General features: G+C 31.5%; 1 protein-coding gene across 2 annotated transcripts in view; it reads right to left on the bottom strand.

The window, feature by feature from the left end:
* Positions 1-13,182, bottom strand: part of LOC140921804 (uncharacterized) — a 38,004-nt gene that overhangs the window by 7,243 nt on the left and 17,579 nt on the right. For both annotated transcript variants that reach the window (XM_073371805.1, XM_073371804.1), the window contains exons 4-6: positions 2,673-2,933; positions 1,903-2,273; positions 1,032-1,259 (exon numbers count right to left, since the gene is read on the bottom strand). In XM_073371805.1, coding sequence (XP_073227906.1) covers positions 1,032-1,259; positions 1,903-2,273; positions 2,673-2,933 — 860 coding nt within the window. The remainder of the gene's footprint in view (positions 1-1,031; positions 1,260-1,902; positions 2,274-2,672; positions 2,934-13,182) is intronic.

Here is a 13,182-nt window from a genome sequence, read left to right as displayed (position 1 = left end):
CAAGAGAGAAACAATTGTCCTCGAAAGTTCTATTTGTCGGCAACGCGACGGTCAATCGGTCATTACGCGTCGAAATTGTAACCGTGGGGAGCAGCAAATGATTTAAAAATCATTATTTTTGTGCTCAATTATCTCAGTGTTTTAGTATATACTAAAACAATTATTCACCTCAGTGTCGGTGGCTAGTGGGATATTTACCGAGCCGCGACGTCTACCTTAGTAAAATATTCACAAACTTTTACGGATATCTGAACAACAGAAAGAAGCCAGAATGATTTTACGGTCGAGAATCCCAACTTGCATGAGGCGAACCGAGGAGCTGAACTCGGGACTACAGAGGACAAATCCAGTTCTACCTCATCCCTATCAAGCTCCAGGGGCGGATCCAGGATTTTTTTTAGGAGGGGGTGCACTCGTCTCTTGCTCTACTTCAACACCAATAAACCACATAGTTTTTGCAGAATACCAGTTGTATTAGAAAACCGCAGGTCATCTCAGTGGGGGGGGGGGGGGGGGGTGCGCACCCCCTGCACCCTCCCCCTAGATTCGCCCCTGAGCTCCGCTATCTGCTTAAAACAACACAGAGTCTCTAGGAATTAAAAAAACGATTCACGGTTGATAAAGTTAAAATCTGTTCCAGAAAACCACGAAGAACTGGCCTATCAGCAAAATTAAATTTAAGCAGTTCCACAACGTATTTTTGACGTAAAGGCCAATGATTTGGCACCAGACTTTCAAGTTGCAGCTTTATGTCAGTTCGCTAAGGCAGAGAATTTATGATAAACGGAGTGGGGCGGGGGGAGGAGGGCAACTTCATTCTTCGCCACGGCTAGCGCGCACGTGACAAGGACTGTGACTTCATTACAGGCCAATTTGAATACGCATGCATGTGATTGAGTAACATACATCGTGGTAGCAATTTCGGACTCAAAGCACTTAATCTGTTAGTAAAACGAAACAATCTATGATCAAATGGATCCATTAAGAGGGGTCCGGACCCCTGCCTCCCCCGGATCCGTAGAAGCAATTACCTCAATCCCACGCTAGTATCGACTTTGCACTTTCCACACAGCCATCCTTCACGGTTATCAGCGCACTGGCGGTCAATGTTATCTGGATCAAATAAGCATCCGGGCAATCCAGGCGTGCTTGTACAATTGCAGTACTGGAATGGGCAAAAGTACGTCACCAAGTCACCTCTCTTGTTCAAACCACCCCAGAAGCCCTCCTTGAGGTACACTGTGCGGCCATCCTCACATCTGTCAAAAGAGCAGAATAACATCAAAACAATCCGAAAGGATAGCACTCTCTGAGTCTACATTCTTTTTAGTACATACTATATGCTTTATTGATATTGTTCACGATACTGATGGTGTTTAGATAAAAGCGTTGGGCTATGAAAATGGCTTAGAACACGGTTTTGTTAAACACAGGCTAAACTGCATTTAAATAACTGGCCCATTGTTTTTTTGACGTTCTCGTTGCCGTTGCGTCGTCGGATCGTTAGGGAGCCATAGCAACGATGGTTTGATTAGCAAAACAACAACTTTGCACTTGCATCATCCTTTTTTGTACATTTTCTTTGCCGTCACTGCCCGACTACGACGTGAAAATGCCTAATTTCACGGTTTTCTTTGCGGTCCCCAAGAAATCAACACTGGGAAAATTCGCCTTTATTTGACATTTTCTGCGGATTCGAATAAACGCGACAAAGTTTGAAAAAACGCGAATTCATTTTAAAAGTGACGTCTTGGCTGCGGTCGCCGTCGTCGATGATTAAGCTTCCTGTTAAGTCCCTAATGACGCTGCTCTACGCGCGTTCACTACTAGCATTGAGAAAATCCTGTTCTCGTAGTCATCTTCGTCTTAGACTCTGAGGGTCCTATTTTGTTTTTTGAATACCTTTGCACTCCAAAGTGGTCTGTATCACAAACGCATCCTTGAGTGTGGTCTTCGTATTTAAAACCAGGAAGACAAGGTTGTAGTTCCATTTCAAACGAATATCCATTCCCCAGCGTAGAAAAAGGGTCCACAAACTGAATAATTCGCGTCTGCATTTTGTTCCTCGTCTCATCATACAAGGTTTTAGGTACAGTAAACGAAAAAGGCACTCTCTTTTCTGGGGTAATGGCATACATAGTGTAGCCAAGCAACACCTCGGATGTGTAATTGCTGACCTGGCCAACCTCTGACACGTAAACCATAGTAAAGACCTCGTGGCCGAGTTCATCAAGAGCTTGCAGATTCAAAGAGAACTGTTCGCCGGGCGTGAGCTAAAACAAGGGCGTTAAAAAAGCAGAACTTAGTGTAAAATACTTCTGCCGTCTTATAAATTTATTTCCATAAGCAATTCTTGATCCTCAAAACAGCCCCAAATACAACGGATCAGTTGCGGATACCAACCAAGATATTTGAAATATATGGTTTTGGCTTTGCCTCGTGATCCACGCACATCCACGCGCGACAAAATTTTTAAGCCCCGCTACGCGAGGGCCTTTGGACTTCGCTTTACGTGGAAAATTTGTGATTTTTTGAGTGCGAATTTCTAGGCATTTTTATTCAAAACTCTTGGTTTGGTTACAAAGTACACTGTCAACGAAAAATTTCAAATATAAACGAATAAACAGTTAACAAGTTTATTATACTAGCACGATTGAAACACTTAAATTCACCTTCAATGTAGAATTTTTTATCTCAGTTGCCTGGAAACGTTTCGTGTCGGTGGCGATATCAAACTCAGTTCCAGTCAAGGCGTTCACTCCGCCGTTCCAGGTGAGAGAGTTGTTCCTGTAAACGAAATTATCGTACCAGCGAAGAGCTTTTCTGGGGTCATAAAATGGATAATCTTCCGTCCACATACAACGTTGAAGCGAAGAGATGTAAATAGCGGCCCCTTTATATGCACTGCTGTTCTCAATGAAGGACACATTCGTCTATGAAAATAGATAAATAAATAAATGTTTGCTAAATCATTTCATGTAGTTTAGTGGGGAAGGACTAGGAGGTGCCGGGGAGTCCTGGAGATAGAGGTCGAGAAGAGAACGGGGACGGAAGATGATATAGTCTGCTACACAGAGGTTTTAGTATCGTCACGCAACGTTCCAACCGGTGGGGAGGAGCATTGCGTGACGACTCTGAAAACGGCTGTGTAGCAGACGAGAGATGATATGGCAGGAGGTGGGACTCCAACAGGGTAGGAAGCGGGAGAAATTGTGGGACATTTTAACAATGCTTAATATTTTGCAATCGATAAAGGACTAAAGGGAGAGGGTCTGAATGGGGTTTAGTCGTTAATGTTATTTGCCCATAATTTTTAGTGTTTACTGTTTAATTGGCCAATTTCTTAATGTTTACTGTTTCCGAAGAAAATACTGTTTAGTGTTTGAAGGGTTCCTCGGACATCTTCGGCAATGGTCGGATCTCTTCGTTAGTCTTCGGAATTCTTCGACAGTCTTCGGGAATCGTCAGTAGCCTTCGGAAATCTTATGAAATAATCCGGCATTGTCGTAAAATGGCCAAAAGCGCCTTGATATACTAAACAAAATAGTATTGGCCTGTTTGGAGCCGTTTCTGTTTCTTTCTAGCCTGCGTAGCAGGCGCTTGGAAGTAGTGGGCACAAGAAAAAACGGGCGCGCGAGTAGGAGATACGCGTGTTTTCCTTTGCGCGCGCCCGTTTTCTCTTTCGCCCACTACTTCCAAATAAAAAATCACCCCTCGCGTGTCTCGCTCGTGCGCGTCCGTTCTCTCCTTCGCCCACTACTTCTAAGCGCCTGCTACGCAGGCTAGTTTCTTTCCGGAAAACAATTTACTGTTTCAAAGAATTTTTTACTATTAGTGTTAAAATGCCTAAAATTTAACTGTTTCATGTTACAAAGCCAAAAAATGAAGTGTTTATTGTTATCGAGGTACCCCCATTCAGATCCTCAACGGAGGAAGTAAAAAAAAAGGGGGCAAGAGACGGGAAGCAAGGTAGTAGTATAGTAAATGTTGCCATCTGCCTCACTCACTTTTATTTCTAACTCATCTCACAAAATCGCTCCTCTTGTTAAATAACTTTTTTTTCTAACTCATCTCACAAAGTCGCTCCTCTTGTTCACTCATTTCATTCGTTCGCTTCGCTCACTCATTTCATTCGTTCTCAAGTAGTCGCTCTTTGTTCGAAGAGTTAGAAAAAAAAGTTATTTAACAAGTAGTCGCTCTTTTGCTCGAAGAGTTAGAAATAAAAGTGAGTGAGGCAGATGTCAACATTTACTATACTACACTGTAATAAAGTATTGATTTAAGAAAATAAAAAATAAAAAAATATAAATGTGTTTTCTTGTTAGTTTGGTAACCATTTTTTTACTTAGTATTATGGTTAGTCTAATATTTGAAACAGAAAAAATAAATTTGATTTAAGAAATAAAAAATAAAAAAATATAAATGGGATTCAAACCAATAAACAAACAAACAAGTCAATCAAATAATTGTAATCCTTTCAATGTTGGAGGATTAATATTTGATAGTCAAGAAGATTATTTGTTGTTTAAAAATATTGATAAAAATATCAGAGAAACAGTTAAATCAGTGGAAGATGGTAGTATTGATTTAAAAGACGTTTTTAATAATATTAAACCAATAAATGTACAAGAAAGATATTATGGAGCAAGGGAAGAAATGGATGGTTTGTTTAAAAATGCAACAGGTTTATTATGTTACGAAGGTACATTTTTTGTTACTACTTACAAAGTTGGTTGTTGTTTTTTTGATAAGATTAATGTAATACGTTTTTATGATAGTGATTATGAATAATTAAAAAATATATATTTATTTTATAACATTTTATTTGTTATAAAATAAGAATTATGAAAAATATCTAGGCTGTATTTTTTTATTATTTATTAATTGATCATTTGTAATATTGTATTCACGTTTGATTTCTTTTATTGTTTCACAAAATTTTAAATCATTATCAAAATACATTTTAACACATTTTAAAAATATTGGTCCTTCATAATTACCATTTTTTAAATATTTTTCTAATTTATCTCCATGACTAATTAGTTTATTAAACTCATGATATTCTTCTAAGGAATTAGCAGTAACACCTAAGTGTACTTTTCCATCGTCAAATTTATACATACAAAATTTTAGATCTTTTATTTCTTTATCAGTTTTGTAATTTTTGTCTAAATTGTATTTATAATCACAGTATAATCTATTAAATCCTGGATATATTTTTCTAATTTTTTCTTTAACATTGTCCATGTTTGTGTCTAAAATTTTTATTGCATAATAAAATTTAACATATGTTTTAACAAGATCTATAAATTGTTCTCTGTCTAATATGTCTTTCATTAACAAATCTTTATCATCTTTCCAGTATAAAGTTAAATTTCTGTCATTATTAAAAATAAGATCAAATGGAATTAATTTTAATTCATCTTCATTTTCACAACATGATTCAAATTTTATATTTTTTGTACTACTAGATAAAGTTTTGTCTTGTTCAAAACCCATATCGTTTATAACATTAATGTTATTAAGTATAATATTGTATAAAGCATCAAATTTGTCTAGGTCATTTTGTTTTTCTTCAAAATTTTGTAATTCTCTTAGTTTATTTTTTCTTTGTATTTTTTCTTGCCATTGACTTTTGGATTTTGGATAATGATGATTCATGTTTTTTATGTATGTTGTTAAGTTTTTAAATAAGATTTAAGAAAAAAAATATATATAATATGGAGGAAAATATATATCCATTTTCTTACGCTAAAGAAAATTGTAGAAATCAACTTTACCTTGAAGAAGAATTTTTACGAAAAATAAATAGAAAAAAAATTTATGATTATCTTAAAAAATTAGAAAAAAATGGGGATGATTATAAAATTAAACATATAAAAAAAATGTATAGAATTTATAATATTTTTTATCAAATAAAAAGTTTAATATATAGTAAAGATACTTTTGAATATACTGTTAAATATTTGTCTATAGATGATTTTTATATGTTTTTAACATATGTTATTAATTGTATAAAAGAAGATATTATTAAATTTATTGATATTGTACAAGATAAAGATTTTAATAATAATGAACCATTAACAGAAAATTTAAAAGAAAATGAGAAAAAATTTAGTATTTATCTAAAATTCAAACATTTTTATTATAATAGTGATTAATATAATCAACTAATAAAATGGAACCAATATCTAGAGAAACTACTCCTACTAAAGAAGATTTGGATTTTATAGATGATAAGGATCCAAAATACATTCTTGAAGGAGAAGATTTTAAGAGATTAACCAAAAGTGCTAAAAAACTCGGTGCTGAATCACTTGATTATTCAAAACGTAAAAATAACAAATACATGGTTAAACTTCCAGGCGGAAAGAAAGTTCACTTTGGGTCTTCTAAATATGAAGATTATACTATTCACAAAGATAAAGAGAGAAGAGATAAATATCTGTCTCGTGCTATGAAGATTAAAAATAAAAAGGGAGAATTAACATATACTAATCCAGAATCGAGTAACTTCTGGTCAATTAATTTACTTTGGCCTAAAAAATAAATTTGAATTAATATGAATTAAAGAAATAAAATTTAATATAAAATGGTTCTCATAATCCAAAACGATGAAAAGTTTTATACTCATCCTATTTATGAAAAATATGCAGCAAATAAATATGGTGAAATTATGAATGTTAGAATAAAAAAACCTATGTTAGGAAATCTTAATAATAATGGTTATTTGAGATTTTGTATATCTGTGGCAAAAAATAAAGTAAAAAATTATCTTATACATCGATTTGTTTATGAGTGTTTTTATGGGATGATAGAAAGTGATAAATGTATTAATCATATCAATTTTATTAGAACAGATAATAGGTTGAAAAATTTGGAAGTAGTAACAACAAGTGAAAATAATAAAAAATCATCAATTAATAGAGATTATAGTTTTCTTAAGGATAATCATAAAAATAGAAAAAGAGTTAAGGTAATTAATATGTTAACAAATGAAGAAGTTATTTACAATAGTTTATACTCAGTTAACAAATTATTAGGTATTAATGCAGGTCAAGTTAAAATGATTTGTGAAGGATTGAACTATTGTAAATCAGCTACTTCAAAAAAAGACGGTCAAAAATACACTTTTGAATATTTAAAAGTGGTTTAAGGATTATCTAAATATTAAATAAAATGCAGTTAACAAGTTACGAAAATATTACCCAAGACAATATCGTGTTTAATGAGAGCAAAGAGTACAAAGTAAAAGATAGCAAAATCAAATACAAACGTATTCCAATTGAGATTAAGTATCCAAATAAGAAAAAAGGTCCACTTGTAATAGAAACTCCAGTTCTTTTTTCTTTTGGAGTAAATGAAAAGAAAAACCAAGATACCAAAAAGTTAGTAGGTTACTCAATACCAGTATGTCTTTGGTCTCGCGATAGCGAACCCAGTACTAAAGAAAAAGAATTTTTTGATGTTATTAATAATATAACAACTGCATCAAAACATTATTTAGAAAATGAATATGGTGCTGATATGGCATCAAGTTTATCTTCACCACTTTACCATAAACAAATAGAATACACAGACAATAAACGAAAAAAGAAAACAAAAGTTGATGAATCATCAGCACCAGTTTTATACGCAAAACTTATTTACTCAGAAAAAACAAAAAAAATTCTATCTTTGTTTAAGGGAAAGGGAGGCCGTGATCTAAATCCTTTTAAATATCTTAATCAATACTGTAATGTTAAATTGGCTCTTATAATTGAAGGAATATTCATAAGTAAAACTGTAACATCTTTACAAATAAAAGTACATGAGTGCTATGTTAAACCACTCAAACCTAGAGAGTCTTTATTGGCGTTTGAAGAGGAAGAAGAAGAGAGTGATGGTGATTACACAAAAGATGGTCTTGAAGCATTACTTGAAAAAGTTAGTGATGAAGAGTAATAATAGTATTTATTTTTAATACATTATTTTTGTATTAAAAATTAACCAAATCTTTTAAACTTACCCATGAGTTAAATTTATCAGGATAACCACTCCATTTTACTAATGCTATTTTTTTCTTATTATCTCTTTTGATAATCTTTTCTATTCTAAATGTTTGTTGTTTTGCTTTCTGTAATTCTTGTTCATAAAAAGAACCTTTAATCTCTTCTCCCATTAAATCAACAATACTATATGTAATAGGTTTTGTTGGAAGAACTTTATCAATTACAAATATCTCCTCTGTCCAGTTTGGTGTATAACCTTTATCAAATACTTGCCTCTTATATTTTGAAATTCTAACATGATCACCAATTGCAAACTTTGGTTTACCAGGTTTCAAGTAAATTAAATTACCATACAAATTAGACCAAACTTTACTCTGATTCTTCTTTTTACTTGCTTCAATAGGAGTCATTTTAATACTAGAGTGTCTCGAATTATTATAATCATCAACTAGTTTATTTATCTTATCCCAGTAAACAGTATTGTTATTAATAGTAAACATCTTCCACATTCTGTTTTTCATTGTTTTATTCCATCTTTCAACAACACTAGATTTTTCTTCATTTTCAGTGTGATATAATTTAATTTTTTCTCTTTTTAAAAAATCTTTAAAATATTTGCTTACAAACTCAGAACCTTTATCAGTCCATAACATTTGAGGTTTACGTTTACTTTTGAATATAATATCAAATGCTTTACTAACAGTTTCAGTTTTTTTATCTTTCAAAGCTATAATCCAACCATACTTACTAAACACATCTATTACCATTAACAAATATTTAATTCCTTTATTCCACTTACTAAACTTTTGCATTTCAACTAAATCAGCAGCCCAGATATCATCAATTTCATTTGAAACTACTGATCTCTTTTGAAAGTTTCGTTTGATTGGTTTGTGCAGTTCATCGGCTAATTGTTGAGACCAATCACTACTCAACGCCGTCTTGCGTTTAAACCCATTCCAAGTTTTTGTTTTGTATTTATCATAGTTCTAGCCATAGCATGCCCCCATTGTCTTTTTTTCCAAGGAATTGCATCTAGTGCTTTTATCATTTTTTTATCAGCCTCATTTTTACATTTTACTTGTTCACTTTTTGGTTTATTTCCACAAACTGTGTAGTCCACATCATGTTGCATACTAACCGCATCAGTTGGTCCTGTTGGTTGTTGGTAGATTTTTAATATATTTCCCTTATCATCATAATCTACTTGGTCATCAAGAGGATTACCAGGACCAGTAAAATTATGACCTGGTAAAACAAAACCTTTTTTGGGTGCCACTTTTAGAATAGCGTTATGAACATCAAATCCTCTTCCAGATCTACCGTCTAATTCTAGTCTATCAGTTTTATATTTTTTATTTGGTCTAACTTTTGTTGAAAGTTGATCCATTGCTGATCCAACAGAATCTTGAATAAATGGAGTAAGTTTACTAATGCCATAGTTGACAGCTTTTTTTTGAACGTTTTTATTTCTCATTAGCTCGCTTGCTCCATATTTTCCCATTTCAACTGCTTTGTGTCCCATCCAAGGTAAACCGTAATGTACAAATCCATCAACTACAGTATCAAAGACGCCCGCCCCTTCAGACGGGCTAATTAGTTTTTTGTCCTCTTTTTTGTTTTTCTTTTTCCACTTCCAGTTTGAGAAGCTGTACCAGTTTTTACATATCTAACTTTTTTAATTCCACAAACTGCACATCTACAAAAAAATTGAGTTCTTCCTCTTTTATCTTTTTGGTAACCACTTGGTTCTGTACAAGGAGTTACTCTTTTATCTTTAATGCAATATGATTCTTTCATTTTAATATAATGTTTATATAAAATATGTCTAATAGAACTAATTTTCTTAAAAGTGAGCTTGAAAAGATATATAATAACCTTAATATAAGTTATGAATATGCTGATTTTTCTAGATTGGAATATGACACTAGATTTATAAAAGTATTTGAGTTGCTTATGGAAATAAGTGAAAAAGCAAATACTCTCAACAAAGTTGTAAAAGGTAATTATCTGTTTATATAACCTATTAATAAATGGAAAATCTTAGAAAAAAGATATTGAAAATTGAAGAATCATTAGATGAAGCTTATGAGTTAGTGGGTTTTCAATATTTGAACATAGAAGAAAAATATGAAATAATTGAGGTAGGATTAAATGAAATTGAAATTAAATTAAATGAGATAAAAAAGTTGTTAAGGAAAAGATAATATAGACTAATAATAAATGGAAGCCAAATTCTTTTCTGAAATTGAGAAAAATATTAATGTTAAAACAATCAAGGATTTTGAAAAAGAAGTTCGATCAAAAATATATAATGAGATGGAAACACTTAGAAAAAAAAATGATGATCTTTCCAGAATTTTAATGGTTACTGAATGTGAGATGTGGAGAAGAATTAGAAATGAGGAATATTCATGGTTAAGTATAAATAGTGATAAAAAGAAAAAACTTTATCGTCTTATTGATATTTACTCAAATTTTGTTGACATAGTTGATAGTGTTAGAGATTTAAACACAAAAGTTGAGAAGGTTAAACTACTAAAGAATACACCAGTGGATAGTGAATAAAATGTGTATAAATATAATATTTAATAATAATATTATATTTTTATATTTATCCTCCAAAGTATGCTTTTATAAAATCACTATTGTCATCATCAAAATGAGGGTTATGTATTACATCTAGAATACTATTACCCCTCTGTCTCTCAAATAAGTAGTATAAACACCAATATCCACAAAGTACAGTATTTCGATTTTGTATTTCATCCATTGAGTAAACTATACGTTTTCCAGAAGTATTAAAATATCTTAATGCTTCATTTGGCATTATTAGTCCAAATGGATCAAAGTACTCAACTACATTGTTTATATTTCTATAACAAACCCAATGTGTTCCAGGACCATCCATATCATCTAGATTAATTATTCCACATTCTTTTATAATATTTCTTGGTAGTCTATCACGAACATATATTCCTCTGAAATATTTAATACCAAGTCTTTTTATCCATTCCATGAGGTCAAAGTTGGATAAAGGTTTAATTACAAAATGGACCCTAGAATGGGGATTGAGTTGAATGGGCTGTTTTTTCCTAGTAATAGTCCTTTTCCCCTGGATTTGGGCTTTTTTTTTTTAAATCCCATTCCTATTGGGTTGTTCCATGTACCTATAAAAGGTGGTGAGTGATAAGGATAACCTTCACCATAAGTAGAAGGAGGTGGAACGTAAACATTTGCTGTATTAGATGAATTACTTCTATCTACTTGTAGTCCAGATCCAAACATCTTAGATACTAAACTTATTGCCATTGGTATACCAATAGAAGCAAGTGTTCCAAGAAATCCTCCTTCTATTTGTTTATTAGACGGTTTAATAACCAGTCGACCACCTGTTTTAAAAGCTTTGTTAATTTGGTTTATTTGTGATTGTGTAAATTCTCTTGCAATAGGTGGTAGCATTGGGAAAAATTTATGGGGAATTGTTATTCCTTTTCCAAATATTTTATTTAATCCAATTTCTCCAAGTGCAGTGACAGCACCAGTAGCCAATGCAGGAGCAGCTTTTGAAAATCCTTTTATTGCATAAGGTAATACTTTTGCTCCAAGAGATGCGAGTGATGAAAATAAGTTTCCACCATGTTTTACAGAACGTCTAATCTGTGTTTCACTTATCTTTATATCCGATCCTGTACCATTTGCAATAGATTTTTTTATTTTAGAAATTTGTCTTTTTGTTAACATTAATTCATCAGGACCTCGAAGATGTGAATGTTTTATTCGAAGAGTTAGTTCTGATTTATTTAATATTGCAGAAGCCAATTTTGACTTTTGTCCATCTGTAAGTTTTACTCCGTATTCAAAATAAGATGTCATTTTTTATTTGATGTTTATATTATTTTTTTTTTAATTTGTATAATAATCTGTTTAAAGTATTAGTTAATCTTTTAATAGTTTGTTTTAACTCTTTTGTTGATGGATTTGGATTAGGTAAAATAGTATTCAAATCTATTAAATCATGTTTTTTTGATTTTGGATTAGGTAAAATAGTATTCAAATTTATTAAATCATCATCACTAAATTGTATTAAATCATCATCACTAAATTGTATTAAATCATCATCACTAAATTGTATTAAATCTTTTGTTTTTCTTTTTGTTTTTGTTTTTGTTTTTGTTTTTGGTGGTATATCAATTTCTAATACCTTTTCTATTTTAGGTCTTTTTAATTTGCTAATTTGATTTTTAGATATTTTTAAATCTAATCCTTTATCATTTACAATAGATTTCTTTATTTTAGAAATTTGACTTTTTGTTAACATTAGTTTATAAGGACCTACAAGTTGTAAAAGTTTTAACCGAAGAGTTAGTTCTGATTTATTTAGTATTGCAGAAGATAGTTTTGTTTTTTGCCCCTTTGTAAGACTTACACCATATTCATAATAAGTTGTCATTTTTATTATTAATTATTTTATTTTTTGGATTAGGTAAAATAATATTAAAATCTATTAAATCATCATCAATTTATTGTTATTAATAGATTAACTGGTGGTATCACAAAAGACGTCGTATATTTTGTTTTATTACTGGTGGTATTACTGGTGGTATTACTGGTGGTATTTTTTTTAACCAATTAAATTCTAGTGCTAAGCGCGCGTGACTCTGTCGGAGGAAACATCAAGCCAGAAAGTTAGATAGAAAGGTAATGCAAAGAGATACAACTCTTACCAGGAAAGAGAACTCGGGGTCTTTCACTAATCACAAATGAACAATTAATTAATCAAGCTCTTAATAATTTTTAAACTTTTTTCAAGTTTCTTTTTATTTTCTTTATTAGCAATAATCTTATCAATTATGGATAACGAACTTATTGTAGGAGGTGATTTTACTATTTGTTCTTTAGGAGTAATTATTTCTTTTGGTAAGCGTTTAGTTATAGGAATATTATAAATATCTTTTTTTAGAACATCTTTGTCAGTAATATTAACTTCTTTTTCATCTTGTTTTTTAGTTTTATTAATCCATTTAAAATTTTTCATAATAATAGAATAATTTTTTGGTTTGATTTCATTTTCATATAATCTTATGTCGCTTAATACTGTTTCAAATCGATAATTTTTTTCAATAGTAGCTCTACAAACTTTATCAAAGTGAGAACCAGAAAACACAATAGTATGTATTTTTTTTCTTTT

The sequence above is a fragment of the Porites lutea genome, chromosome 12 (assembly GCF_958299795.1).
Source record: "Porites lutea chromosome 12, jaPorLute2.1, whole genome shotgun sequence".
Lineage (NCBI taxonomy): Eukaryota > Metazoa > Cnidaria > Anthozoa > Scleractinia > Poritidae > Porites > Porites lutea.
The sequence above is the reverse complement of the archived record's forward strand: the minus strand, read 5'-3'. Positions and strand labels throughout refer to the sequence as shown.